The sequence below is a fragment of the Podarcis erhardii genome, assembly GCF_964252035.2.
Source record: "Podarcis erhardii genome assembly, chromosome: 17".
In the NCBI taxonomy this organism is placed as follows: Eukaryota; Metazoa; Chordata; class Lepidosauria; order Squamata; family Lacertidae; genus Podarcis; species Podarcis erhardii.
The window spans coordinates 2,660,430-2,688,371 of record NC_138515.1 but is presented as its reverse complement, the minus strand read 5'-3'; the positions used below and the strand labels follow the sequence as shown (position 1 = coordinate 2,688,371).

The window sequence follows — 27,942 nt, the reverse complement described above, 5'->3', positions numbered from 1 at the left end:
GGTACTATTTCTGGGTTAGCGGAGTCTGTAACCTGAAGCATCTGTAACCTGAAGCTTCTGTAACCCGAGGTACCACTGTATATCCTGGGTCACTGTTAGGAATGATTAAGTAAGGTGCAGCAGAAAACAAAACACTTGAATTAATATGTTTTAAACTATTTTTTATTTTATTTAAAGAAGGTTTTTTAATTCACAAATTGAAAGAGCAAAAACAGTTATACATAAAACAATTGTGAAAGATTTCAACGTAAGTGAAGAAATACAGAAAGTATATAGCACCAGACATATTAATAACATTTACCACATAAAAAGGAGGTTGGATAAGAGCACTGAGCTGTCTGATAGAATTTGTGTTCATTTGTTGTTGTTGTTTTAAAAGAAAACTTCTTATCAAACTGATACACCGGAGAGAAAATGCTACCATATTGTGAGTTTTTGCTGTGGAAAGTCTAAAGAGAGAGAGTCTGGAATGCACCCCCCTCACTCTTTATATGTAGCAGAATTTGGAGGGTTATGAGGTGGTAAAAGCCTCAGGTGCTGACTACAATGGGAGGGAGAGTAGAAACAACGCCCTTGGAAATGTTGTCAGTACCATACAGATGACAAAACACAGACCATCCATAACAAAACCTATCTACCTTCTGGTGCCAGACAGAAGATCTCGTTTAGGGATGTGGAATTGGTGGCCTTTCAGCTGCCTTTGGACTCTCATTTCCCACCAGCCTGAGCATAGCACGGCCAATGGTCAGGGATGATGGGAATTGGAGTCCAGCAACATCTGAAGGGCCACAGGCTTCTCCATGCCTGCACTAGAAGAACTTCTCTCAAGGCTTTTTCACAATTGCTTTGCTAAAGGTTCCTGCTAAAGGCCTTTGATTAACCGGTGGCAACAAGCTAACTGTCCTGTCCACCTGCTTGAAGAAGAGTCTGGTGCTGCAACAGAGTCAGCAAAGGACACGGAAGCCTTGAGTTTTGTAGCAGGATGACAAGAGAGGTTCAAAGATATGCTGCTGTTTTGGGGGCACCGGGTGTCTGTGTGGAATGTTGTCTGCTAGGTATTCGCCTGGCCATCTGTGTTCACCTTTGTACATTTGTAATGTTTCCAGTACTCTCTCATCACAAAAAAACCTGATTCCTTAAAAGACTGCCCCTGAAGCCTCTAGTGGGAAGCATGAAACAAGTGACAGAGAAGAGACAGGTGCCTATTTTCTTGCCCCTGCAGCACTGTGATGTCTTGAAGAGCAATATCTCTCCCCATGCCCTCAGGTTGGGACAGTGTTTGGTCCCATAGCTTGTGACCACCTCACAGCTGTTGTGAGTGATCTGCAAGGCACCTTTAGTAGTCGTCCTCTTCATTCTGTTGCGGCCGCAACACTACACTGTGGTAGGCTTTGATGCAGGAGAAGGCTGTGGGTGGGATCCGGCGGCGGTCAATCAAGTTGTTTTCCAGGTGCATCGACACAATGTTCGAGTCCTCTGCCACTCGCGTGTCACAGACAGAGTTCAGGGGGACATGCCTGCCAGGAAGAGAGACTAAGAACCCTCAGCATCATGCAGCCCTTGACAGGGCTTCACATACAGTACCTTCTCTCCGCAGTACAAACAACAACCCTGTGAGGCGTCTGGGCATGATCCCCATATTACAGGTTTGGTCAGGAGAGGTGCTGACTGGCTTACCCAAGACAATGTAGTAGTGAGTTCATGGATAATAGGAGAATGAAATTAAAACTTCTTGACTCACATAAGTCATCTTTAAAATGAGGGTGAGAGTAGCAAGGCTAGGAATCTGATTTCCCGTGTTTTATCCCAGGAGCAAAATACAACCTCAAGATACCAGGTACTGTATTTAAAATAGTTGCCTGCGGAGCCTGACAATAGATGTTCTGTTGTGTGCTGGTCTGCCTGCGTGCTTGCTTGCTAATTGGTTTATTTATATACATTCAGATTTTACACAAACGCCACCAGTCCCCACAGCACTCTTTTCTCCAAACAGACTGACTGTAATGCCCTAGGATTTCTCATCGCTTGTGGATGCAAGGAGCACAAAGGAGCAAGGAGCAGAGCAGGCTCTCTTTTGGAGATGGAGAACCTGTGCCTTTCTCATTACTGATGGACTCCCACAAGCCCCAGCCAGCATGGCCAATGGTCAGGAATGATGCAAAGTGGAGTCCAATAACTATGCAAAGGGCCACTGTCTCCCCATCCCTGCTTTACCTGATGCGGTTGTGGCTCAGTCTCAGAACCTGCAGCCCCTTTAAGTTCAGGATGCCACGGGGAATGGCTTGGAGCTGGTTGTTGTCCAAGAGCAGCTCAGCAAGGGAGCGGTAGAGCCCTAGGAAGGAGACGGCGTGGATGCCATCGTCCCGCAGTGCATTGTGTGACAGATGCAGAAACTCCAGGCCAGGCTTCATATGGGCAAAGACGTAGCCAGGGATGCGCTCAATGCGGTTGTGGTGCAGAGTCAGCTGCTTCAGGTGCCGGGGTAGAAATGAAGGCACGTGCACCAGGCGGTTGTGAGACAGGTCCAAGGCCTCCAGCTTCCTGAGGAGGAAAAAGACACACACAGCCCTTGGGGATTCCTGAGTTCCCAACACTGGTGTCCTGGATTTCCTCCTATATACATGAATTGCTGCCATTCCCTTCCTTGGGGAAAACATTGCACTTGGGGGCATATTGTAGTTTAATATGGACGATAAACTTCTTTTGTCCATATGACAGTTACCTCCAGCCAGACCTACAACTTTATTATGAGGCATCTTGTCTTTGTCTTTGCTAGCTAGATGAGTGGTTAGTATTGAAAAATACACAGGTGTTAGACTTGGAAGGACATGGCAATAAGTTTGGCTCGCATTCATATTTATGGTATGTTAAAGTTAAAATGTATAAAGGTTTCATGAATCATGTTATCAGGAAGAATTTATATGAGATAAATATAAAAATTGGTTAGAAAAAGACACCTTTGTGGCTTTCTCCCATAGAAGCTATATCAGTGAAAAAATGAAATATGAAAAACGAGTAGGCAACATGTAGAGATTCTTAATGGATGGAGATGTTAAAATAAAAAGGTCTGGAGAAGATAAGTATAGTAACAGGATTACAATATCATCAACTTAATGAATTGTTCAAATTAGATAAAAGAAATAGATTTGTTAATCAAACCTCACAATTTGAAAGAGAACTTAAATAAATTTGTTTTTTTAAAAAATGACAGTCACCTCCAAATCACCTTCCCACACTTTCCCCTCCCCCCTCAATCTGGATTTTTTCATACCCTCTCCTTTTGGAGTATCACTGGTATGAGAAAATGATGCTGAGGTACTCACGGGAGGTTTATCCAGGCACGTGGAGCAATGCGATCTTCCTGCAGTTTGTTGTTGCTCAGAACCAGCACAGTGAGGTTCAGGGTTTTGTTGAGGACACTCTCGGTCACCTCCTCAATGCGATTAGAGTCGAGGTGAAGCTCCTGCAAGGGTGGGAAACTGTTTATTTTAAATCTGTCTTTTAATATGACTTCAGCTTCACACACACACACACACACCACACAGTTGATTCCAGCATCCCCCCCTTCCTTGGTTCCAGTTCTGCCCAGTCCCTGTCCAGCTTTGTGTCGCAAACAAATCCAGTACCTATCTCACACAACCCATCCACCTCTAAAACAACAACATACAGAAGAACTCCGGAATGAGACAAGTTAAATGGGGCTGGACTGGAGACAGTCATCTTTAAAGAGAGATGAAGGTGGTATCACAGGAGCAGAGGGAAATAACCCTGCTGGACCAGCCCTAGTTCAGTATCCTGTTTCACACAATGGCCAACCAGGTGACTCTGGGAAGTCCACAAGGACATGAGGGCAACATATACACCCCTCCCATGGTTGCCGTGCTAGAAACTGAGACATGAAGGCTAGGAGATACAGTAATTGGAATCCTTAAACCTAGGTTTAACAATGGAATGTCTAGGCACACTTTTTTATAACAAGAATACAAAGCTGAAAATGAATGAACTGCAGCTAAAATATTCCCTTTTCACATGGTCTAGTCCTTCCCCTGCCCACCCCCTAATATTCTTAAGAGGGTCTCTTCTCCAGTCTTCATATTGTAGCTGGAAATGGGGAGGCAGAAAATGGTCCTCTTTTCCTTCCACTCTGCAGTTTTAATCTTAGGTGCAGTACTGTGCCCAGTATTTGGCTGATTTGGACAGTGGTGCTGCTGCCCTGAGGAGACAATGCAGACATCACTGGCTCACTTCAGAGCTTCTTTCTCTATCCTGGCTGCTGCCCAGAGGAGAAGCGGCGCCAGGTGAGAGCTCTGCAGTGCATACCACTAGCCCAGCTAGTGACCTTCTAGGGTGGAGCGGGCAGGAGAGACCCACAGACAGACCAGTTTGGCCCAGAGGGGGTCTAAAATAAGCACAGCTTAAAACACATGTGTTAAGGGGGGGGGGCGGGAAGAGTATGTTTAAGCTGAAGAATGACAATGGGTAGATCAGGCATAGGCAAACTCGGCCCTCCAGATGTTTTGGGACTACAACTCCCATCATCCCTAGCTAACAGGACCAGTGGTCAGGGATGATGGGAATTGTAGTCTCAAAACATCTGGAGGGCCGAGTTTGCCTATGCCTGGGGTAGATCACTGCCCGTTTTTGATACTGGGTAGTAGTTCACAGCCTCTTTGAAGTTGGACATTGCTTGCTGTACGGTATTCCTTTCAAATCTCATACATTGCATTATACCCTTTGACCTACCAGGTTTGGCTCCTGGTTCAGCTGACAGCCCCCTGACTAGGGTCTGGTCCTGTTACAAAGAACAACCCCTGCTGTGCTCACCTGCAAGGAGGCAGGCAAACCTGATGGGATGGCTCGAAAGCGGTTCCGATCCAGTCGCAGGTAGATGAGTCTGCTCAGGGGCTTGAAGGTGGTGGGGAGCACGTTCCCATCATGCAGCTCATTTGCCTCCAGCTCCAGAGTGAGCAGCTTGAAAAGGCCTGTGCAGAGGAGAGATGAATCCATGAATGCCCTCTGACCACTTGCAGCCAACCTGCTTATTGAGCATTCATCCTGATGATGTTTGGCAGGAAGATTGTGGGAACATTATATGGTGGCAGCTATTTATTAAGCATTTGTTATTTCTTTGCAGAAAGGTGATATGATGTTGCCTCAAGCATATCCCACACTTTCTGGGGCATTTCCCCATCCGATTGATTGATTGATTGATTGATTGATTGATTGACTGACTGATTGGTTTTGATTGATTTTGATTGATTTTGATTGATTTTGATTGATTTTGATTGATTTTGATTGATTTTGATTGATTTTCAAAATATAAAAGAGCAAGTTCCCCCCACAACTACAATAAAGAAACTTCCCTGTTCCTTCCCATCACATTTCCTTGCTGCAGAAAGCCCAGTTTTTTTGAGGGGAGGACAGTTTTGTTGCACAAGACCACTGAAGCTGTTTTAATTGTGCAATATAAATTTGCTGCTATGCCATTTAATTGTACCTGCAAGAATAACAACAGTCTGGATGTGCCATCACAGTGCTGTGGCAGAATTAATTCTTTGAAGGCTCATGTATGAGATGAGAAGGGGGGCTCCCCAAATGTATTATGAAATGACATTCAGAAATCAGTCCAGTGCTGGAATTATACTGGGACAGGCAGAGCACCCCTTAAGGAAATGCACTAATCTCACTCCCTGAATTCCTTCAGGTTTAACCAAATCATGCCCCCCATAGCCTTTGAAAAACAGCTGCAAAGGAGGACCTCACAGAAGCTAAGAGGGCTACCCCCCGCAACCGAAATACAGGACTGATATGCAGGTCAATATACATTTGAATATGGGTCAAATATTCCCCTCTCTGCCCACCCCCACCCTGCCTCCCATTACCAGCCTTGCTCTTAAGCTTTGCCTTTTCGCTGACATGGAGGGATTTAGCAAAGAATGGAGAAAGCTTCACCTGCCAAATTTCTGCCTCCCCAGGGTGCTTGGAAAGACACAGGGACAACAACAGTTTAACAGGGGATAAATATATCGGCAACACAGCTATCAGAATCCCCCAATTGTTAAGGAACAAAAATTTCAAATTATATAAAATTAATGCATGTAAGCATATTAGTCCAGTTTTTACATTTCCTTTCAGTTTCCACTGCTGGAACACTCTCAGGATGGACAGAGTAGAAACAACGGGCCTCTGTTAGCAACAGAACTTGCTCCCAGGAGGCCCAGTGTGTATCCCAGCTTCCTGTTTAGCCCCCGTTTATCAGCTGCTAACAAACTTTTCAGGAAACAACCCACACACATCCAGCACTGGGCAGTTATAGAAACAGAAAGACACTAGACCAGTAATAGCAGGCTTCCTGGCTTCCAAACTGATAGAAGATCTTCACACCGATATTGGAAATAGCATAACATGTCTGCATGAAAACAGTGCATTGCATTCAGTAGAGTGCTGGCTTTGTCAAAGGACAATGCGGGGGGGGGGGGGACAACATATCTAGATTTGCCTTTGTAGTAGCGATCCATGAGATTTGTTTATGTGGGGGATCTCTTTTTGCTACTGTTGTCTACTTTCAATGTGTCTGGGCAATAGTTTCAGGTCATTTAGACACATGGATGCTGTTAGCAAAATGAGGTCACTTGAAATCGCCGGGCATCCCGTTATGTAATTGTTCTACTGTGCATCTTGATAACATGTGTGTGCACTGTGTATGGCTGCGCCAGACACCGTTATCTGCAATGTAATTTGCCTATAAGGGTTTACAATACAAGCCTATGCATCTCTCCTCAGAAGTTGTTGGCACCTGTCTGTCTTGGGAGACAATGGAGTGTGCCTCCAGGGGGGCAGGGAGCCAAACTGCTGGAGAATCACATTGCCTGAAGTGACCTCCCTGGGGTGCAAGCCTGGTCAGTGTGTCTAGAGCAGGGGTAGGCAACCTAAGGCCCATGGGCCGGATGCGGCCCAATCGCCTTCTCAATCTGGCCCGTGGACGGTCCAGGAATCAACGTGTTTTTCCATGAGTAGAATGTGTGCTTTTATTTAAAATGCATCTCTGGGTTATTTGTGGGGCATAGGAATTCGTTCATTATTTTTTTCAAAATATAGTCCAGCCCTCCACATGGTCTGAGGGACAGTGGACTGGCCCATGGCTGAAAAAGGCTGCTGACTCCTGGTCTAGAGGTCCTGGGCTGCCCAGATGACAAGCCCCTCCCCCTCTTGGCCTCTCCAAAGGAAAGCAAAGAAATGAGTTTGGCACCAGCTGGGCTGCAGGAGTTGCCAGAAACAACATGTACAAAATGGCATCCAACTGTCTTGGAAACTCCACTCCAGATTTGTGTAGGATTTGCTCCTCAGCCTTTTCTTCCCCTGAATATGTTCCACAAGGCAGCAGGGGGGCAAAGGGAAATAAGAATGTGCCCTAGGACTCTGGAGACTAGGATTCAAATTCCCACACAGCCACAGAATTCATGTTGGGCAGGCACTATCATTCAGCATCACCTACTTCGCAGGGTTGTTGTGAGGCTAAAATGGGTGGGGGAGAACTGTATGCTGCCTTGGGTTCCCTGGCAGCAAAGTGGCCTATAAATGTAGCAAATCATGAGCAAAGGAACGAATTCTTAACATCTTATTAAGCGGTTGCCATAGCTCTAGTCCTGCCTAAAATGTGGAGATCATAAAACAGAGAGGTTGTAATCGCCACCACAATCTTAAATATTAATAGCGGCTATTCTACAGAAATGCCCACAAGCAACCTTCTCAAGAGCCCTTTGGCCAATTAAACTATCTGTGGCCTTTTAAGTTGTGTATATGGGGTATTGTTTTCATTTCTTACTATGGTATGTATTTTTGTGTTTTTATATTGTAAACTACCCTGTGACCTTCAGATTAAGGGCAGTATAGAAATTTAATAAATAATGATATAATTTCCATGTCTCAGTGAAGTTCTCTTTGCTATGGAAAATGTATATTTTTTTTCCTAATGATGAAGGGCTTCTGCACACTTCCATTCGTTCCATGCCTAGAAACCATGGGGATCTGAGCAGTTTTCTGCTTGCCCCACTCCTTCTCCAGGGAAAACCTGAACTTTAGTGCTAAATAGGAGCAAACTTCAATCCTAAGAAAATCTGAATTACTGTTTGTTCCGACTGAGTGTTAAAGAGCACCTTTCCCTGAGGAAAGTGGCAGAACAGCAGGAAGTATAGATGAGCCCCTAGGTATCTATCCCAGAGTTTCAGAAATCTATAGGAAATGTGACTTAATAGGGTGCCGCCTTGTGTTTACAAAAATTCCGGCACCTAGGAATGAGGGCCTCTGGTCATATGCAAAGTACACACACACATCCAAGGAAGGACTTCTTATAAAGTGACCCCTACCTCGGAAGTTGTGTCTCTGAAGTCCTTCTAAATTATTGTCATTCATCTTTAGCTCTTGTAGTGAACTGGGCAAAGCTGGGACTGCAGTGAGGTGGTTCCCATCCAGATTCAGGCGCTTCAGCTTGGTGAGATTCTGCATGGAAGAAGAAAGGCACTGACGGGGTTGTGATCGTGTTCAATAGCCATAAAGAAATGATTTGGGTATTATTGTCTTGCAAATGGGCAAATTATAGAGCAATGGCCCAACACATTCTTTGCATGTACAGTCCTAGTTTCAGAATCTCCTTTAATTGAAGAAGTTAGGAGTAATTGATCTCCAAAAGTGCCTGTAATAATCTATTTCCCCCTCAGTCATCCCCACCCCCGAATAAATTGACTTCCCTCTTTGCTTCTGAACCTTCCCTTCATAGCAAAAGGTCTTTCCCGTCTCCACTCACCTTGAAAGCTTCTGGGTGCAGACCTGCAGAATCCAGCTTGTTCTTGCTGAGATCCAGCCATTCTAGATTGGGCAACCCCAAGAAAATCCCAGCTGGGACATGTGTGATCTCATTCTCTGGGAAGCATAAAAGATGGAAGGTTACAGAGAAGATCACGCTCTGGGCCTTGTAATGGCAACTTTTTAAAAAAATCAATTTTATTAAAGGTTTTCAAACTAATATTCTATAAAATTCCAACTAAACTAAAGAGAATAATAGAAAACAATTTATCAAACAGAAACAACTAAAGAGAAAGAGAAAATGAAACACATTAATAATCCTCATATGATCCTTATAAGACACAAAATTATGCATACAGGTATATCTATATAGCCCATCAAATCTCAGTAACATATTTGTCCATGTTAGTCTATAGTTATTTCCCTGTTAAATCATCCTTATGTTCCATCCTCATAGTCTCGTTCCATCTTTTCCCTCCTCATAACCATGGTTTGAATGACCTACGTTCCCACTTCCTGTGCACCAATTCCCTCCTCCAGTCTCTGCTTCCCAGTACCACAAGTTTGCAGGCAAACTATGGTTAGTGCTAACCTCCTGTGATACATTGATGGGCCCCTGTATTTGGGTTCCTGTCGGAGCAAAAGTCATGATATTGATCCCAGCAGCACACAAACCTTTTGGGAATTCCAGATCTAGCTGGCTTCTATCCACCACACAGACATTTGGAAAAGGGGGAGAAAGGGCCCTTCCAAACTGGTGTTTGGCTGCAAGTGCCTTCTGCAACATATCCTCGCACAATTATAGTGGTGGATTTTTTCCTGCTTTATTTTTTGTTCCGTGATGCTTCCCCAATGCTACCACATTATTGCTGTCCAGAGGGGCTACAGTGCAACAAAAGCAAGAGGAAAAACACACCAAAACATTTGTGGTATGAAAAGTTAAAAGGATTTCAGCACTGATTGGAAATTAAACAGTCTGATCACCTGAAAACTTTGCAGGCACAAATAGTATTGAAAGCAGGATCATTAATAATGAGCGCACTGCAGAGTATCGACTGAACAAGGCTGCAATCCTATACACATTTACCTGGGAGTAAGTCCTACTGAGCTCAGTGGAGTTTACTTCTGAGTAGACATGTATAGGTTTGCACGATAAGCCAGTTATTGGGCCCAGAAGAGTGTTTACACTGGGAATGAGGTGAGGAAAGAGAAGCTGGAGAAGCACAGGTTGGTGAAGAAGAAAAATCCCTTTCCTGTCTCAGATATTCACCTGCCAGGTAGAGAGTTCTGAGCGCAGTGTCACTCAGCTTGGGCACATGTTTCAGGCGAGCATTGCCACAAGCGATGGCATGCTCAGAAAGCAGGCAGGTCACAGGCAAGGATGGCATTATGGGTTCATCTCTTTCCTTTGGCACGGCAGGTTGCCATTTTGGTGTGCCTCCTGCTCTGAAGACATTTTTATGAGATACGTTTTGCTCTTTCACAGCCTCAGTTTGGGTGACATTTCTGAAGGGGACACCAGGCAGATTCCTTGCTCGTGCCTGTCCACCTTTCCTGTGCAGGATGGCATGTTCGGCCCCTGCCAGTGACCGACTGACATTTCTGCGGGAAGAACTGGAGTCTTTCCTTGGCAATGCCCAACTGGCGTTCTGGTGAGAAGGTCTGTGCTCCTTGTTAACCTCTGCCCAACTGGTATTCCTTTGCTGGGAGCCATCCTGCTTCCCTGGCAATGCCTGGCTGGCATTCCTGTGAGAAAATCTGGGTTTTTCCTGTGGCGCTGCCTGGCTGGCATTCTTATGGGTAAGGGTGGGCTCCTTCCTGACCTCAACCCAGCTGGTATTCCTGTTTGGGGTGATGAGCCTTTTCCCTGACAGTGCCTGGCTAGCATCTATGTGAGCAACTTTGAGCCGCTTATTCATCTGTGCCTGGCTAGCATTTCTCTGGGAGATGCCCTGCTTTTGCCGTGTCAGTGGCCAACTGGTGTTTACCGATGGAATGCCATGTTCTTTCTCTGATTGTGCCTTGCTGGCCTTTTTCGGGAGAAGCCTGGGCTCTTTCACTCCCTGGGCCTGAGTGCCATTCCTAGTGAGGCCACTATACTCTTTCCGCATTGGGGTGTGACTGGCATTTCTGAAGAAGGGGCCATGGTCCTTTCTTGATGCTGGCTTGCTGGTGTTCCTGTGGGGAGAGATGTTCTCCTTCTGCAGCAGTGCCCGGCTGGCATTGCTTTGGATTATTCTGGGCTCCTTCCCTTCTTTTGCCTTGCTAGTATTTTTGTGGCTAGGACTAGAGAGTGCCTGGCTTTCATTTCCATGCCAAGGGCCTGGCACTTTTCCTATCTGTATCCGAGTACTATTCCTAGATGTGACAGCGTATTCCTTTCTTGCCTTTGCCTTCTGCGGGGTAACAGGTTCCCTCACTGGTGCTTTCTCTACGTGGATCAAACCTGTAGAGAGAAGAGATGCGCAATGAAAGGCAAAGCAGACTAAGACATTTTGGCACCTACATGACCCATCTCCGCTCCACCCCCACCTAACAGGGGGCCCAATACCTAATTAACAGTCCTTGATTAACTTGGGGCACCATTGACCAGGTAGTTGCCCTGCACAAAGGCAGCATGGCTCACTCTCTCTCTTGCCCAGCTGTTCATTCAAACGGGGAGTCATGGGTTAGATCAGTCTTCCACTCAGCCACATGTTGAACTCCACTATCAGATGCAGGTGCCTTGTGCTTGGAGCCAGGTCTCTCGGAAGAGGCCTTCTGCATGCCACCGTTTTACATTTCCCACAGGGCCCCTTGGCAACACTATGTTGATGGTAGCTAAAAATGGCACCTTGCAGCTCCCCACGACTGTTACCAAATAAACACCATTGATAAAGGAAGCGTCCCAAAGGAGTGCACTTCTCTGGGGCTCCCGACAGCCTGAGCATCAACCCTACCTGTATTAACTGTACAGTTAACCTCCACGGAGATTAGTGTGGGATGTTAGCATCCAAAATGCATGTGTCAAGGGCTGATGTTTGAAGGGGCCGTAGGACCTTGTGATTTCCGTTGGTTCTGTTATTCACAGTCTTGTGAGTCTTAGCAGTCAGAGCAGCAGGTGTCTTGTGTTGTGCTGCTGTCTGCCTTGGAGTCAGTATCATCAGTCTGTAAATGTTTGTTAGTCTGCAACAGCTTAATCTAGGTGAGATGTTTTAGTGACTAAAAGAAACATCCACCTGTATTGTATATTTAATCTGAAACTGCAAGTACACTAAGTAAAAGTCATATGTTCTTTAAACTTTAAAAGAGAGTGTATTGCGTAGTTTTTATAGGAGGGAAAAGAGAACTAAAGAGTCAAACAGCCCAGGGCTGCCTTCTGCATACTCTGCAAATGGGAGCTTCAAGTCTAATTCCCACAATTAGAAGTAGTTTGTTAAGGGCACTAGATATAGTAGCTCTGTGAGGAGTGAACTACAGTTCCCAGGACTCTTTGCAGGGTGTGTCTCCTCTAAATGTATGCTGCACACAAAGCCTTACTCAGAAGTAAGGCCCACTGAGTTTCGCAGGACTTACTTCCTAGTAAGCATGCTTGGAATTGCAGCCTAAAACTGGTAGGCAAGCTGAAAAATGAAACTGGTCCAAGCTTATTCACAGGCTGGACTTCATCCATTTATTCCCACTCTTGTTCATACCGTTCTGAGGGTACATACTGCCTGCCTGGGTCAGGCTGAGGTTTGTCGCAGGGGCAGCGGATTCTGGTTTTGCACCCATGCTGCTGCTGGCAGTCTCTGCTCTCTTTGTGCCCAATACCTTCTTTCCAAATTTGGACAACTTCTTCGGCACACCTCCCTGCCCCACATTTTGGCCATTCAGGTACTTGGGGAGCGCTGCCTCCTTCCTCCTCAAGACACTGTTCTTCAGGACCGAAGGCTTTCCACCTTTCTGGCGCAAGCCCTTTTCTCCTGCAACACTCTCTACATTGGCTACAGATTTGAGGGTCTCTGCAAATTCGAAAGGGGAAACAAAAACCACGACATCTCGGTTATTTACTTAGGATTTGAAAAATGCACATCCTGCCTACCTATGTAATAGTCAGCTTCTAAAATTATGCCTCATCAGAGTGATCAGGAAACAGGACCAAAGTATGCATATTATGCTAATTAAGCAGATAGGATCAGATTTGGCCCCTAAGGCCTGGGATCATTAGGGGCAAGAAGCAGGTCAAGGGGCTACATCAGTGGTGTCTCTGAGGGCATTTCCTTTCCCCTCCCATGTGCATCAGCGGCTGCCAATAAGTCCTACCAGAAAATTCAGTGCGCTTCCCTTGGGAGTACTACAGCAGGATGGTAAACCTGACTCTTGGTTCTAATGTGATGAGGGGCGCAGGGCTCACCCAGACTTCCTTTGGCACCCTGCTTTCCAGGCACAGGTCCGGGCTTTAAAGTTCCCTGACCAAGCAGTTTTGTGTTTGCCCCACAGCTTTCCCTGGGAAAGCCCATGTTTTACTGCTGAAATGGAGCAAATGACCATCTGTGGAAAACCTGATTTCCATTTGCACCGATTCAGTGGTAAAATGCAGGTTTTCCTGGGGAAAACGCCGAGATAAAATACAAAATACTTGGACATGAAGCTTTAAAGCCTGGACCTGTTCCTAGGAACTCTGCACAAAATGAAGTCTGTGTGAGCAAGTCCCCAGAGAAAAGATTTTCTCTCTGGGCACTTCCAGGTGGCCGATTGTTTTGGGTGGGATTCACTGGCCAGTCACACATTTACAGTTGATTGGGAGGTCTCACACAAACAAACCCACTTCCCCAAAAGACCATAATTTCTTTGATAAGGAATATGGCAGAAAAATGCATGGGTGATGATCAATATGTGGTGATGATCATTAACCTGGACGGCTTCAGAAGAGAATTAGGCTTATTCCTGGAGAATAAATCTGTCTGTCAAAACCAGCCACTGGGAGAAGGCTGCTGTATTGCCTTTATGTCTGGCTTGTTGACTTCCTCGGAGGCATCTCACTGTCCACCGTGGGAAACAGGATCATGGATCGGATCAGAATTTAGGGCTAGACAAGATAGAATCGAGGTGACCGGGCTTTAAATGCATAGTGCAGATGTAGACATTCCTTCGATATTCACAGTTTATTGGTTCTCCAAGTGGTAGGGAGTTCCAAGGACAGCCATGACACAGCTAATTTCCTTATGACAGCATTTTTGTGACAATGTGTTAGTTACATGTATATAGTTTGAGCTTGTGGGAACAAGCAAGAGCTCCAAACAGAGTTTGGGCAACTTATTTCTTGAAAGTTCATCCTGGGGTTAGTTTGTCTTGCATTCATCCTCATCTGCTATTAGTCATTTGTTCAGCCCACACTCTTCAGTGCATTTCTCCACCATGTCTCAAACAGCAAGAAGGCCAGATTAACAGAATACCTCTTTTCCCATCGACCCCAATTTCTGGCTACATTTTAACCACTAAGTTTTTCCTGGTGCACACACTCTCTCACATTGGTATATAGTGGTACCTCAGGTTAAGAACATAATTTTGTTCTGGAGGTCCGTTCTTAACCTGAAACTGTTCTTAACCTGAAGCACTACTTTAGCTAATGAGGCCGCCGGAGCACAATTTCTGTTCTCATCCTGAAGCAAAGTTCTTAACCTGAAGCACTATTTCTGGGTTAGCGGAGTCTGTAACCTGAAGCATCTGTAACTCGAGGTACCACTGTACACAGACATATACACAGATAGGACACTGATCTCAACTTCCAGCATGGCTGGTAAGATGTGTCTAGTACTTAGTAGCCAGCAGCTATCACAAACCATAAATGCTAATTTAAGCAAGTATCCTCTAGGAGTCAGTGCCCCTTTTAATAACATTCCCCTCACAATACTTTTATGTCCACTTCCCCCTACACTGCACACCTCAATGCTGTCCTTAAATTCTATTTTGGAAACTTCAGCTGGTGTAGAATTCTGCAACCCAGTTGCTTGCAAGGACATATTACTCCAGTTTTTGCTCATCTGCACTGGCTTCTTGCTCGCTTTGGGGCACAATCAGGACCAGCCTTCCAAATGGATTAGAAAGGTCCATATAATATTAATTTATTCTATACTCTCAGTGGAGCTACTGCAGTCTGGGTCAAGTCGATCCTGGGTGAAGCATAACATGATGAATGCTGTGACTTTGTTTGCTGAGTTCGCTGTGCACATCAACAGAATATTTTCTGCTGATTCTTGGGGCTATCCATCAAAAAATCTGGGTCAGCCCTTGCCAGAGGACACATACACAAGACCACACTTTTTTTTTTGACTTTGAATGAATGACTGCTGAATCACAACTGCTCTTTCAGGCTGTATTTCTAAGTTGATTTGCTGCTGGAGTCCTTTAGAACTGCTAACTGCCAAGAATTGCCTTTCCATATTAACTGGAAGTGGAATTAAAGCAGAAGTTCCGCATAGCGTGATATTGGTATTAGTTTGTGGGTGCCTTGACTCCCCTAAACTCCTGGGTCTGGTGGGTCTTGGAGTTTGATCAGTGCTTGGAGTCGTAAGATGGGCTGCCAGGCAGTGTGAAAATACAGACCAGCCTGATGATGTCCTCTAAGTATGAGTCCTTAACAGAGAAGAAGGAGAGGGGGGATAAGCCATCAGCCAGCAAATGGATGGAGCCCAGCCCTGGGCTCTGGGTAGTTAGCAGAAGACAATGCCAGAGTTTTTAGGAGCAAGAAGTTTCAGGATTGCAGTTAGGTATGATGTAAGCAGGAGGAAATACAGCTGCAATTTGCAAGCAGCAACATGCTGAAGGGCTGGGGGAGGTCAGAGCACAATGTGAGCGGACACTTTGAATCTGAGGCTGCAGGAATAGGAGACACATAACCCTCCTGGAGTATGATGCTGGGAGCCCCTCCATTGGAGGCTCAGACGGTACAGGTGAGTAAATAAACCACATCTCATAAAGACACCACAGTCTCTGCTGTTATAAGCACCTGGAGCCTGAAATCTAACTCTGCTCAGAGACTGGGGTGGCATGTAGCAATATTATCCCGTTGTTAAACAATATATACCATAGCTAAAATCTCTCTACAATGTTTGCTGGCAAAAAGTTTTATTCAGAAAAAGTCCTTGCCCATGTAAAATGAAAATCCTGCCCATGTTATTTCTTTCCGTTGACTGGAGGATTGTTGGTGATTGAATAACCTCAATTAATTGTCCCTGTTGCCGTTTCTCTTCCTGTCTGATAGAGAGGCTTTGATTACTGGTTTTCTTGCTCTTTTACTTTTTTATTTTTTATACTAAACAGTGTTATTTTACTATTTTTTAAAAAAAACAAAACCCAAGTACTTAAAGACGACCACCACATCCATGATCAGAACACCACACTGGGCAATTAACAGTCTAAACCTATTTACTTTGATGTCCATCTTACAGAGTCTAAAGCACGTGTTGGATTGCAGCCTAAGAGATGTTATTCAGCAGTAACCCTGCAGACGGAATAAACAGGAAGCAATAATATGGGGAGGACCTGCAAACTGGAACTTTAAAGCTGCAGTAGTCCTCCAACAGTCTGTGGAGACAACCCCCCAAAACACACACATATACCAAGTCTGCAAATTACAGGAGAATAACACAGAAACCAATGGACTACAATGATTTGACAACAGCATAATTTCTTCTCTCCATTAAAAGTATGTGAACAAAGGGTGGCAATTTCAGATACCAGTGTGGAAGTAACCATAAATGTTGAGCAGAGGCTAGCTCCATGCATAAATGTATACTGAAAAAATGTGGGGAAATGTGCGTCCTTTTACCCCAGGAAAAACAACTGACGGCTTAAGGAACATATTTGTCCCCAGATGTTTGTTATCTGGGCCCTAGATTACATTTTGGTTTGCCTGGGGCTCATTAGCATAGCCATAGCCAAGAGGCTCACATGTAGTTTTGCCAAATGGCTCCAGTTGCTGCCATACGCCACTTGCTAAGGGGCTTATTCTCACATGGTAGCGCAATTTACACACATTCAAATTTATGGTCCACAACATCATTTATAGCATATGCAATACTACAAATGGCACTACCACCAACCCCTACCTCTCCAGCGTGTGCAGCTTGTGGGAACGTTTCCTTTTGGTTTTGCATCCTCCAGTTCCGGCAGCGGGGTAAGATTCTAGCTGAGCCTGCCTGCAAAATCCCAGCTGCATGTGGGACAACTCTTATTTGTAAATGTGGGCTGACACACTGCAGGACGGACGGGGCTAGACAAACAGGGCACAAAGTATTGAAGCTGAGCTTCCCTTCTTCACAGTTGCCTTTTTTTCTGCAAGTGTCCACAGGGGTGAGAGACTGTATCAGTTTGGTACATTTCACTATTTTGTGGTAGTCTGCACGGCGGCCCACTTCATGTCCCCACTGCTTCACTTTTCAGCCACGCCCCTTTGGAAGCCCCTCCCTGATGCAGTTCCACCACCCACACGGCCTCCCCCTGACTCACCTTCCGCCACACCCTGCCCCAAGATCAGCTCGCTTGCTGCCTGCTGCTTCCGTCGCTTCCCGGGATGGGCTGGCCCATCGAGGGCAGGGGAGGATGAGGAACTCAAGCCCTTGCTTGGGCTTTCAGGTTTTTTCCGGGCAGCCCAGCCAAGGGGAGCCCACAGAGCCAAGGCAAAGAGAGCAGGGAGAGGGAGCTTCATGCTTTCTCTGCCTTCCAGACTGCAAGCCTGCAGAGCTCCAGGCTGGTTTCCCCACTCGGCGCATATTCCTGCACAGGGAGAGGTTTATATTCTTCATCCCCACAACTCTGACGACGGGGAGGAAGAGGGAGGGAGGGAGGGGGAAAGCAGGGCTTTGACTGGAGCAAATGGAGGGAAAGCTCTGGCAGTAGCAAGGGGGTTCTGGCAGTTAATGTCCGTTGGGGGAGCCGGCTCACCTAAGACAGGGGAGTTTGTCTCTTAGCACCTGGCCAGGCTCCGAGGTCTCACTCCAATGAATGGCCCTTCTGTGCATGCACACAACCAGCTACTGTGCAGAAACCGTGAGCGGCTCTTGTTAGAGAAGGCGATTTGACGCCTCCAGGGCCTAGCTGGCCCATCCCAGCACACTGCCAGGTCTGTGACTACAGAAACCAGCATCTCTCTGGTGGAGGGGCCTGGGGTTTTGCTGGCTGTTGATGCAGCAGAGGGCCCTACAGGGGTCCAACATGGTCTCAGGGATTTGGGCAGGTTGTGAAGCTTCCCTTGAATGAGCCCTTTGTTTGGGGGCACCATAACACTCAGAATGGCCACTGTATCTCTCAAAGCAATGGCTTCCAAGCTGCCTTCTCTGGGGTACCTTGGAGGTTCCTCCTCTGAAGCTTACCAGTCTTACCTCAGTTACAAACTGACAAGTTTACCACAGCCTACTCAGGTCACCACTACTTTCCCTGCAATACCTAGTCCCAAGGGGTGGGTGGGTCTTTAAAATATTTTGCAACCACTGATCTTCAGAAGATTCCAGGGTGGTGTACAGAAGTGTTAATAAAACTGTTCACACAACAAAGGAATACAATCTTATTTATTTTAAAAAACATAACAACAACAACATAATTTGGGAAATGTTTGTCCAGTATTGTTGCCAAACTCAGCACAAAGGTTCCCAAGGTGGGGGGGGGGGGGGCGCAGAGCCTTGTGTGGATTCCAGGGGCCATTTTGAGTCAAGATGGTGGACAAAAGCATCACTTTGGTGCAACATTGCCTGTTTTTTTGGCATAGGTTTGGCCACATCTTGAGATACCATTTCCAAATTCAGCGTATGGGTTCCTGAGGAGGGGGCAGCAATCTTTGTCAATGTTTGGATGCTGGACAGTTGTCCTTTCTTTCTCCACACTGAATAGCTGCCAATCTGCTTTCATGAAGATTAATGCTTTCCAATGTGTATGTGTATATGTGTATGTGTGTGTGTGTGTGTGTGTATGTATGTATGTATGTATGTATGCAGGACATGGGTGGTGCTGTGGGTTAAACCACAGAGCCTAGGACTTGCCGATTAGAAGGTCGGCAGGTCGAATCACCGCAACGGGGTGAGCTCCCGCTGCTCAATCCCTGCTCCTGCCAACCTAGCAGTTCGAAAGCACATCAAAGTGCAAGTAGATAAATAGGTACCGCTCCAGCGGGAAGGTAAACGGTGTTTCCGTGCGCTGCTCTGGTTCGCCAGAAGTGGCTTAGTCCTGCTGGCCACATGACCTGGAAGCTGTATGTCGGCTCCCTCGGCCAATAAAGCGAGATGAGCGCTGCAACCCCAGAGTCGGCCACAACTGGACCTAACGGTCAGGGGTCCCTTTACCTTTACCTATATAGCATATATAATTAGTTTAACGTCTTCTTTCAAAAACCCCACCACACTTCACCATGCAAAAGCAGCTTGAACATAAGTGGGCGCATGATGCAAGAGGCAGTCCCATTACGTCAAAACCTCCACTTTCATCATCCCATGTGAAAGACGTGTGTGCTGCCTGCATTTCCAGCTTCTCACCAGGGGGTCCCAGGCAGAGAAGGCAAAGTACTGGGTTACTGCCTATTCTCCTGTCTCGTCCCAGTTGGTGTGTTGGGCAGTGCAGGCATGATTCATCTGAAGGGGCAGATTCTCCAGACAGGCTAAATGTTGTGTTTGTCTTCTTTGCGACCAGTATTATTTGCTTCCTTCTGCCTCAGTCTACCCATGACTTCCTCATCTTTCATAAATGTGTTCCGTTAGTTTTGCCATTATTGGTTTGAAGTGGCATGTGCCTCCACACAGGGTTGATTTGGGGTGAAACAAGGAGAATATTGTCCATGGTTTACAAATGTCACATTCTTTTATTTATAGCCTGAAGTGGTACTACCCGTAAAAAACTATACCTGAAGCTGGGAGAGAGAGTTTTTCCTCAGGTCTAAACTAGACATGATGGGGTTTCTCCAGGAATACTTTGGGACATCAAATTATTTTGAAATCATCTTTTTCAATATTATCCTGACCTGTTGGTAAAGATCTTTTCTCCACTGCAAAATATTTGACTGCCAACTCCACCCATTAGTGGAAATAATTTTAGGAGGTCATTTTTGCTCAGTCCTACTGCCCTTTTTCAGACAGAGACACCTTACCCCTTTCCCTGGCCGCATGTGAGTGTGTGAAATGCAGATGAGTCATGTCTACCAGCCATTACCTAGACTTCTTAGCTCCCATAGAGTCATGTCACCAGAACACCAGCTCTTCACGGTTTCCATCAAAATTGGAGACTCTGGTCAGATATATCCTTGGCCCTCGGGACAATCCATACTGAGAACCCTTTTCACAGAAATCTGTTGGGCAACTCATAAAAATATCCTACTTTGATACCAATATGTTTTGGCTCACAGGGCAAATTGCAGCTTTGGTGTAATATCAATCAGAAAACTGCTCTATAGAGGAAAAGGTTAAACCCTCTACACACACACACACACAGAGAGAGAGAGAGAGAGAGAGAGAGAGAGAGTGTCACAGTCACAGTATGAATTTAATGGCTGCAATTAACCATATTAAGGAATCTCTTGTATCACAACCAGTTGGCCCTTGAAACTGATCATCTTTCTCCAACTCTGGTTGCCCTTTTTTTTAAATTATTTTTTTTAAAAATAATATTTATTAAAATTTTAAAGGTTACAAAAAGAAAAAGTAAAAACACCACATTGAACAAAAACAAAACAACACATCACAATAAGGAAAAAAAAGGGGGGGGGACAGCTAATCTTTCCATAACTTATGTTTCATTTGCTTGTTTCCTTGACCTCCTCACACCTCCCTTTTTTGTATTCTAGTTCAGTTAACTATTTCAGCAAATCCTTTCCATCTTTTCCAATTTTTGTTCTGTAATTTATCTCAATATAATGTAACTTTACTTTCCCTCCTTTCACCAATTAACAGTCTATTTTTTTCTAAACCCTTATAACATTTCTGCTAAAACCACATAACTTCATTCCAACATCCTTCTAACATTCATTAATTTTACAGTGTTTCTGTAGATAGTCTTTAAATTTCTTCCAATCATCCTCCACCGACTCTTCTCCCTGGTCTCGGATTCTGCCAGTCATTTCCGCCAGTTCCATGTAGTCCATCACCTTCATCTGCCATTCTTCCCGGGTGGGTAGACCTTGTGTCTTCCAATACTTTGCAATAAGTATTCTTGCTGCTGTTGTAGCATACATAAAGAAAGTTCTATCCTTCTTTGACACCAATTGGCCGACCATGCCCAGGAGAAAGGCCTCTGGTTTCTTCAGAAATATATATTTAAATACCTTTTTCATTTCATTATAGATCATCTCCCAGAAATTCTTAATCCTTGGGCATGTCCACCAAAGGTGAAAGAATGTACTTTCGGTCTCTTTGCATTTCCAAAATTTATTTTCGGGCAAATGATAAATTTTTGCAAGCTTGACTGGTGTCATGTACCACCTGTAAATCATTTTCATTATATTCTCTCTTAAGGCATTACATGCCGTGAACTTCATACCTGTGGTCCATAACTGTTCCCAGTCAGCCATCATAATATTATGTCCAACATCTTGTGCCCATTTAATCATAGCTGATTTCACCGTTTCATCCTGAGTGTTCCATTTCAACAGCAAGTTATACATTCTTGACAAATTCTTAATTTTGGGATCTAGCAGTTCTGTTTCCAATTTTGATTTTTCCACCTGGAAGCCAATTTTTTTGTCCAAATTATATGCCTCCATTATCTGATAGTAATGAAGCCAGTCTCGCACTCTATTTTTTAGCTTTTCAAAACTCTGCAGTTTTAATCTGTCTCCCTCTTGTTCCAAAATTTCCCAATATTTCGGCCAATTGGCCTCCATATTGAGCTTATTCTGAGCCTTCGCTTCCATTGGTGACAACCACCTTGGGGTTTTATTTTCAAGCAAGTCCTTATATCTTAACCAGACATTAAATAATGCTTTTCTGACAATATGGTTTTTAAACGCTTTATGTGCTTTGACCTTATCATACCACAAATATGCATGCCACCCAAATACATTGTTAAAACCTTCTCGGTCCAGCACGTCAGTGTTTTCAAGAAGCAGCCATTCTCTCAGCCAGCAAAAAGCGGCTGATTCATAATAAAGTTTTAAGTCTGGCAGGGCAAATCCACCTCTTTCTTTAGCATCAGTTAATATCTTGAATTTTATTCGAGGCTTCTTGCCCTGCCAGACAAATCTAGAAATATCTCTCTGCCACTTCTTGAAACAATCCATTTTATCCAAAATTTGCAATGTTTGAAACAAAAACAGCATCCTTGGCAATACATTCATTTTTATCACAGCAATTCGGCCTAGCAATGATAGCTTCAGATTTGACCATATTTCTAGATCCTTTTTCACTTCCATCCAACATTTCTCATAATTATCCTTTAAAAAATTCACGTGTTGTTTTTTTAAAAAAAATTTAAATTACTACAGATATTTCGATCCTATGAGTCACTGTAGCACTGAAGGAGCCGTGCCTTTCTCAGATCTTTGGAAGAGATGGTGACAGGTCTGGCAACAGCTCCATGTGTGCACTGGTGTGCAACAGCTAATCATTATCCGCCACTAGCGACCAGGATTAGGATGGTGCTGGAGTTAGGGTGATGCACATCGCTGTTTGCTCATTTCGGCTGAAACTGCTTCATAGGCACAGCCATTAAAAGTATGAAGTTGCAATATGGAAATGCATTAAATGCTCATTTAAAAAGAGATCTTCCAGATCTGCCCCTCTAATTAAAGAGAATATTAAAATATGCCTGCAGTAAGTGTGTGTGCTGTAGAATCCAGCCTTCAGAAGACAAAGATTGAAAAAGTCAAAATCATAATTATGCACGTGCTACAATTCCACAGGAATGCAGAAAAATGCATAGAAATCATATTCCCAATAATTTTAGATTTCTTGTTTGAAAAAGCATCTTTCTAGTCTTGAAATGCAGTTATCTGCTAAAGCCTTTGAAACAGGAAAGTGGCTGGAAAAGCCTGTATACACATTACCAACTGTAAGTCATTATTTCTCTCAATTTGAATTGAAGCTGGTTTTGGGGAAAATGCAGTCAAAACACAGTATTTCATAAGAAATGGCAAGATAAATATGAATTGTGGCTAACATCATGTGTACAGCAGTGGGAGTCCACTGGATGCAAACTGGAGAGGACATGAGGCCTAATATTCCCAGTAGTGGGGCTTCAGTGCCCCTTCAGTCCCTGCTCCACCCCCTAACTAGGGAAACAACCCTAAATAAATTAGACAAGTTAATATGAATTACAAATACATGCCCAATTTATATATTTAATACAGGAATTCAACTTTTCTTGGCAAAAAAATTAAATGATCTAGTAGCAGAATTCTTCATTCATTTATTTATTGCATGTTTACTCAGAAATGGTTCTGCTATGTCGTGGAGTTTACACATATTAACTGTGCATAGCATTGCTGCCCTTGTGTTACACTTGTTTTATTTTTCTAATAAATTACTACACCAATCAAAGCTTGGCTTTGTTTTTAAAACATCTCATATGTTCTGAGCCAGTCTCATGATTTCAGTGCCAGCACTTATTAAGTGTTATTAATAAGCCTGCAATTCAGGGCTATTAACCAGCACTTTTCCTAACAAACATGTTATTAAGTACTTGACAGTTCGTGAATGTACTGTAATTCCCTCCTATAGTGAACTGACATTGTTGAAATGAAATGGGGACACCTAGACATAGATATGTCTACATAGAAAATGACATTTTATGAACAGCAAAGGTCAAAACAAAGGCTAATTTCAAAAAGCTTAAGGAACTACTCAGTGAAATCCCATAGTCAGAAATAGAGAGAAGAGGGTCCAAGATGGATCAGAGTTTCTTAAAGGTGGAATCCTGAAGTCACAAAAGCAGACAATTCTAAGAAGAAAGAAAAGTGAGAGGCACCTAAATAAACCAGTATGTCTGCTTAAGGAGCTTAGAGATGAGATTTAAAAAGGGCATGTATCAGAAAGGGAAGAAAGGGAAAATATATACAAGTAACCAACATTTGCAAAGAGAAGGTCAGATGAGCCAAAGTTCAGAATGAACTCAGGCTTGCAAGAGAGGTTAAAAATAATTTTAAGAGGTTTCTTTGGCTATGCTTGAAGCAAGAGAACAAGCAAGTTAACAGGTCCTTTGCGTGGAGAAGATGGAGACATGCTATTGGGTGACAGAAAGACGGTGGAACTGCTCGACACCTACTCTGTTTTCACCCAAAAGGAAAGCAGTGGCCAGCCAAGCTGGTGAAAACTGGGTGAAGAATGCAAGGAGGGAGCTGCAGCCCAAGACAGAAAAAGAGGTGGGAAGGCATTTAGTTGACAGTCCTACACCTCTCTCTTTGGCGATCCCTCGTAGCCGAGTAAGATTGTCTTCCATAAACACGGTTTGAACAATGAGTCCGTAAGTGACTGTGGAGGCCAATTCTGGATCCACACGTCCTTCCACTGTGGGGATATTGGTTTCCGGGCGGGAGTTGATCACGGTGTGGATTTGCCAAGCGTGCCTTCCTCTTAGCACGTTTCTCCCTTGCGTCCTGAGTTAGAGTGTCTTCAAAGCCTATGACACCTTTGGTAAAGGCTGTTCTCCAACTGGAGCCCTTGCAGGCCAGTGTTTCCCAGTTGTCAGTGTTTTATACTACATTTCTTTTAGATTCCTACACCGCAGGGGTTGGACAACATAATCCTGAGGATTGCATCCAACTCTACAGTTCTATGATTCTGTTATTCTAACCTGTGTGACAGAAACCTGTGAGTTCACAGATGCTGCATACCCACCATATATTTAAAGACATGACCTTCTTTAAATAATCAATTAACCAATAGAGAGCTACAATTCTCAGCACCCTAAGTAAAGTAGTTCCCAGGATTCTTGGGTGAAGTCATGTGCTGTAAATGTGCATTGTGTATGTCACCAGAATGTTGATAGCCTGAAGCATACCCTCCAACATGCCCAGAGGAAAACTGGAGCACACATATTTTGGGGCTGTGATCTTGTGTGAGCCAGGTGACTCGTTGCTGCACCACACTGTTGACTCATGTTGAGCTTGTGGTCTACTAAGACCCCTTGATCCTTTTAATGTGTACTACTGTACATGCGGGTGGCACTGTGGGTTAAACCACAGAGCCTAGGGCTTGCCGATCAGAAGGTCAGCGGTTTGAATCCCCGCGATGGGGTGAGCTCCCGTTGCTCGGTCCCTGCTCCTGCCAACTTAGCAGTTCGAAAGCACGTCAAAGTGCAAGTAGATAGGAAGACACAGGATCTACCCACCCAGGAAGAATGGCAGATGAAGGTGATGGACTACATGGAACTGGCGGAAATGACTGGCAGAATCCGAGACCAGGAAGAAGAGTCGGTGGAAGAAGATTGGAAGAAATTTAAAGTTTACTTACAGAAACATTGTAAAATTAAGGAATGTTAGAAGGTTGCTGGAATGAAGTTATGTGGTTTTAGCAGAAATGTTATAAAGGACTAAGTAAAAATGGATTGTTAATTGGTGAAAGAAGAGAATGTAAAATTACAGTATATTAAGATAAATTATTAGGATAAAAACAAAGATGGAAAGGATTTGCTGAAATATCTAACTGAACTAGAATACAAAAAAGGGAGGTGTGAGGAGGTCAAGGAAACAAGCAAATGAAAGATAAGTTATGGGAAGGTTTGATTTGTTTTTTAATTGTTTGTATTTTTCTGGTGTGTTTTTTGTTTGTTTGTTTTTACTTATTGTGATGTATTGTCTTTTTTTTTTTTTTTTGCTTAATTTGGTGTTTTTCCTTTTTTCCTTTTGTAACCTTTAAAACTTGAATAAATATTATTTTTTAAAAAAAACAAAGTGCAAGTAGATAAATAGGTACCACTCTGGCGAGAAGGTAAATGGTGTTTCCGTGTGCTGCTCTGGTTCACCAGAAGCGGCTTAATCATGCTGGCCACATGACCCGGAAGCTGTACGCCGGCTCCCTTGGTCAATAAAGCGAGATGAGCACCGCAACCCCAGAGTCGGCTACGACTGGACCTAATGGTCAGGAGTCCCTTTACCTTTCTTTACTGTCAAGCCAGGTGTCCCCCATCTTATATTTGTATATCTGGTTCTTCCCGCCTAAGTGTAGAACCTTACATTTGTCCCTATTGAAATTCATTTTGTTAGTGTGGGCCCAATTCTCCAATCTTTTAAGGTCATTTTGAATTCTGATTCCGTCTTCTGCCACATTGGCTACCCCTCCCAGTTGGGGGTCATCTGCAAATTTGAGGAGCATCCCATCAATGCCTTAATCCATGTCATTTCTAAAGATGTTGAACAACAATGGGCCCAGGACAGAAACCTGTGGCACCCCACTTGTCACTTATTTCCAGGATGACAGTGAACTATTAGCAAATACTCTTTGTGTTCAGTCAGTCAACCAGCTACAAATCCACCCAACAGTTACCTTGTCCAGCCCACATTTTACCAGCTTCTCCACAAGAATATCATGGGGAACTTTGTCAAAGCCTTACTGAAATCAAGATACACTATGTCCACAGCATTCCCCTGATCCACCAAGCTTGTAACGACAGAGAAAAACCCATGCTGGGGCTTAGTAATCTCAGCATCTTTTTCCAGGTACTCTCCACAAGTTTGGAGTGCGAATGACTGAACTGGGGAACCTCCTATATTTGTGAAGTTGTCCGTGCATTTTAGAACCTTAATATGAGTAAGATATTTAGGGCTGGGGAAAGGTGTCACTATTCCTTTTCCTGTACCTTAAATATGACCCAAAGTCTGAGGGGCCAGTTATAGCCATAAAACAGAAGCATGCCACTTAGTGACTTAGGGATATGCTGCAAAATTTTATTGCAAGTCCCCCTTATAGGAACAATTTATCTGCCCACCTGTACAGCTGTCTGCCCAGATTTCCTCTCCAAGGCTCATCCCTGCCTAGTGAACACATGGCTTCAGTCAGCAGCTCCTGGTCCTCTTAAATGTGGTGATGCAGCCTTGGGAGCAAGAAGATGGGAAGACCGATAAATAGAGAGGTAAAGTTTATTACCATTCTTTATTCCAGAAGGGCTGCTGATGTGTTTCCCTCCCCTTTCCTGTTTTCATTCAACCTGGCCTCATTCTACTGATAGAAACCATCTTTCCCTCAGCCCAAGCGGCTGGTTCCCATTATGACACTACCCCCTCCCTGACCCCCTGAGAAGGCTGCTTATAAAAAACAAAACATTTTATGTAATTTTGTCCAAATAAATTCATGGCACACAAGACACCACCCCAGGCTCAGCATGGGACATTCTGAACTTCTAGCTTGGACGACTTCCCAAGCTTGGCTTGTGAGATAAGACATCAGTCAGAAGAAGAAGAAGAATGGGCTATCTCCTCCACCAAGGATAGAACAGGCCAAGGAAGTAGTTTACTGACTCATGGAAAATGGGGGGGGGGATTTTTGATACAATGCACTCCTCTCCCATCTACATCTCTCTGCCAGGCTGCTCTCCCTTGGACAGTACAAATATTTGGTTTGCCACCACTGCAGAAGCTAGGCTCAACATGGCATGTAGCAGCCAGTAACATCCATCCATTAACATCCATTATTAAGAATATATCTGTGCACAAATCTATATGTATGCTACTCTGTTTTTCACATGCATTTGAGTCCATAGCTCCATACCAGTCAATGATAATAGAAGGTGGCAACTGATCTACCCACCCAAAACTCTGGAAAAAATCCTCTGGAGTGCTTCAGAGCCCATTTGTCCACATCAAATTGGATTATCCACATATTGGGTAAACACAAATTTGTATGGGAAAGGAATCAAATTTGGTGTTGTTTGAGGGTAGCATCATGTGAATTTAATGGAAATGCAAACAGCTGCTAACACACAGTGAAGCCCAGTGTCAATGAGCCCTTAGTGAGGCTAGAATTGTACTTTAAATTGCACTTGTGTTGAGAGAACTGTACTGCCTCACAATTGGATCCCAGGCATAACTGAAAAGTGCTGGTTTTAATATTTAAAGCCCTAAATGTTTGGGGTTTGATAAGCCTTTTCCCATCCAAGTGCACTGATGTTCTCAGGTGGGGCCTTCACCGCGTGCCTGACTTGAATTGTTGGATTTTAGGTTGGCTGGCAAAGTGGCCGAGCCTTTTCTAGGGTGATGTCTGCCCCATG

The 27,942-nt window shown here is 44.3% G+C and overlaps 1 protein-coding gene across 2 annotated transcripts; it reads right to left on the bottom strand.

The window, feature by feature from the left end:
- Positions 1 to 325: 325 nt before the first annotated feature.
- Positions 326 to 26,753, bottom strand: LOC309331941 (uncharacterized protein). Of its 2 annotated transcripts, XM_081844527.1 has the most exons (10): positions 26,665 to 26,753; positions 17,275 to 17,541; positions 12,477 to 12,785; positions 10,073 to 11,248; positions 8,804 to 8,919; positions 8,367 to 8,499; positions 4,825 to 4,982; positions 3,324 to 3,463; positions 2,215 to 2,541; positions 326 to 1,517 (listed from the first exon to the last, which is right to left on the bottom strand). In XM_081844527.1, the coding sequence occupies exons 1-10, from the start codon at positions 26,702 to 26,704 to the stop codon at positions 1,337 to 1,339; spliced, it is 2,847 nt and encodes a 948-aa protein (XP_081700653.1). In that variant the 5' UTR covers positions 26,705 to 26,753; the 3' UTR covers positions 326 to 1,336. The 2 variants fall into 2 exon arrangements, with proteins under 2 accessions (XP_081700653.1, XP_081700654.1); XM_081844528.1 differs by lacking the exon at positions 17,275 to 17,541 and having other exon boundaries at positions 26,665 to 26,749.
- Positions 26,754 to 27,942: the final 1,189 nt, after the last annotated feature.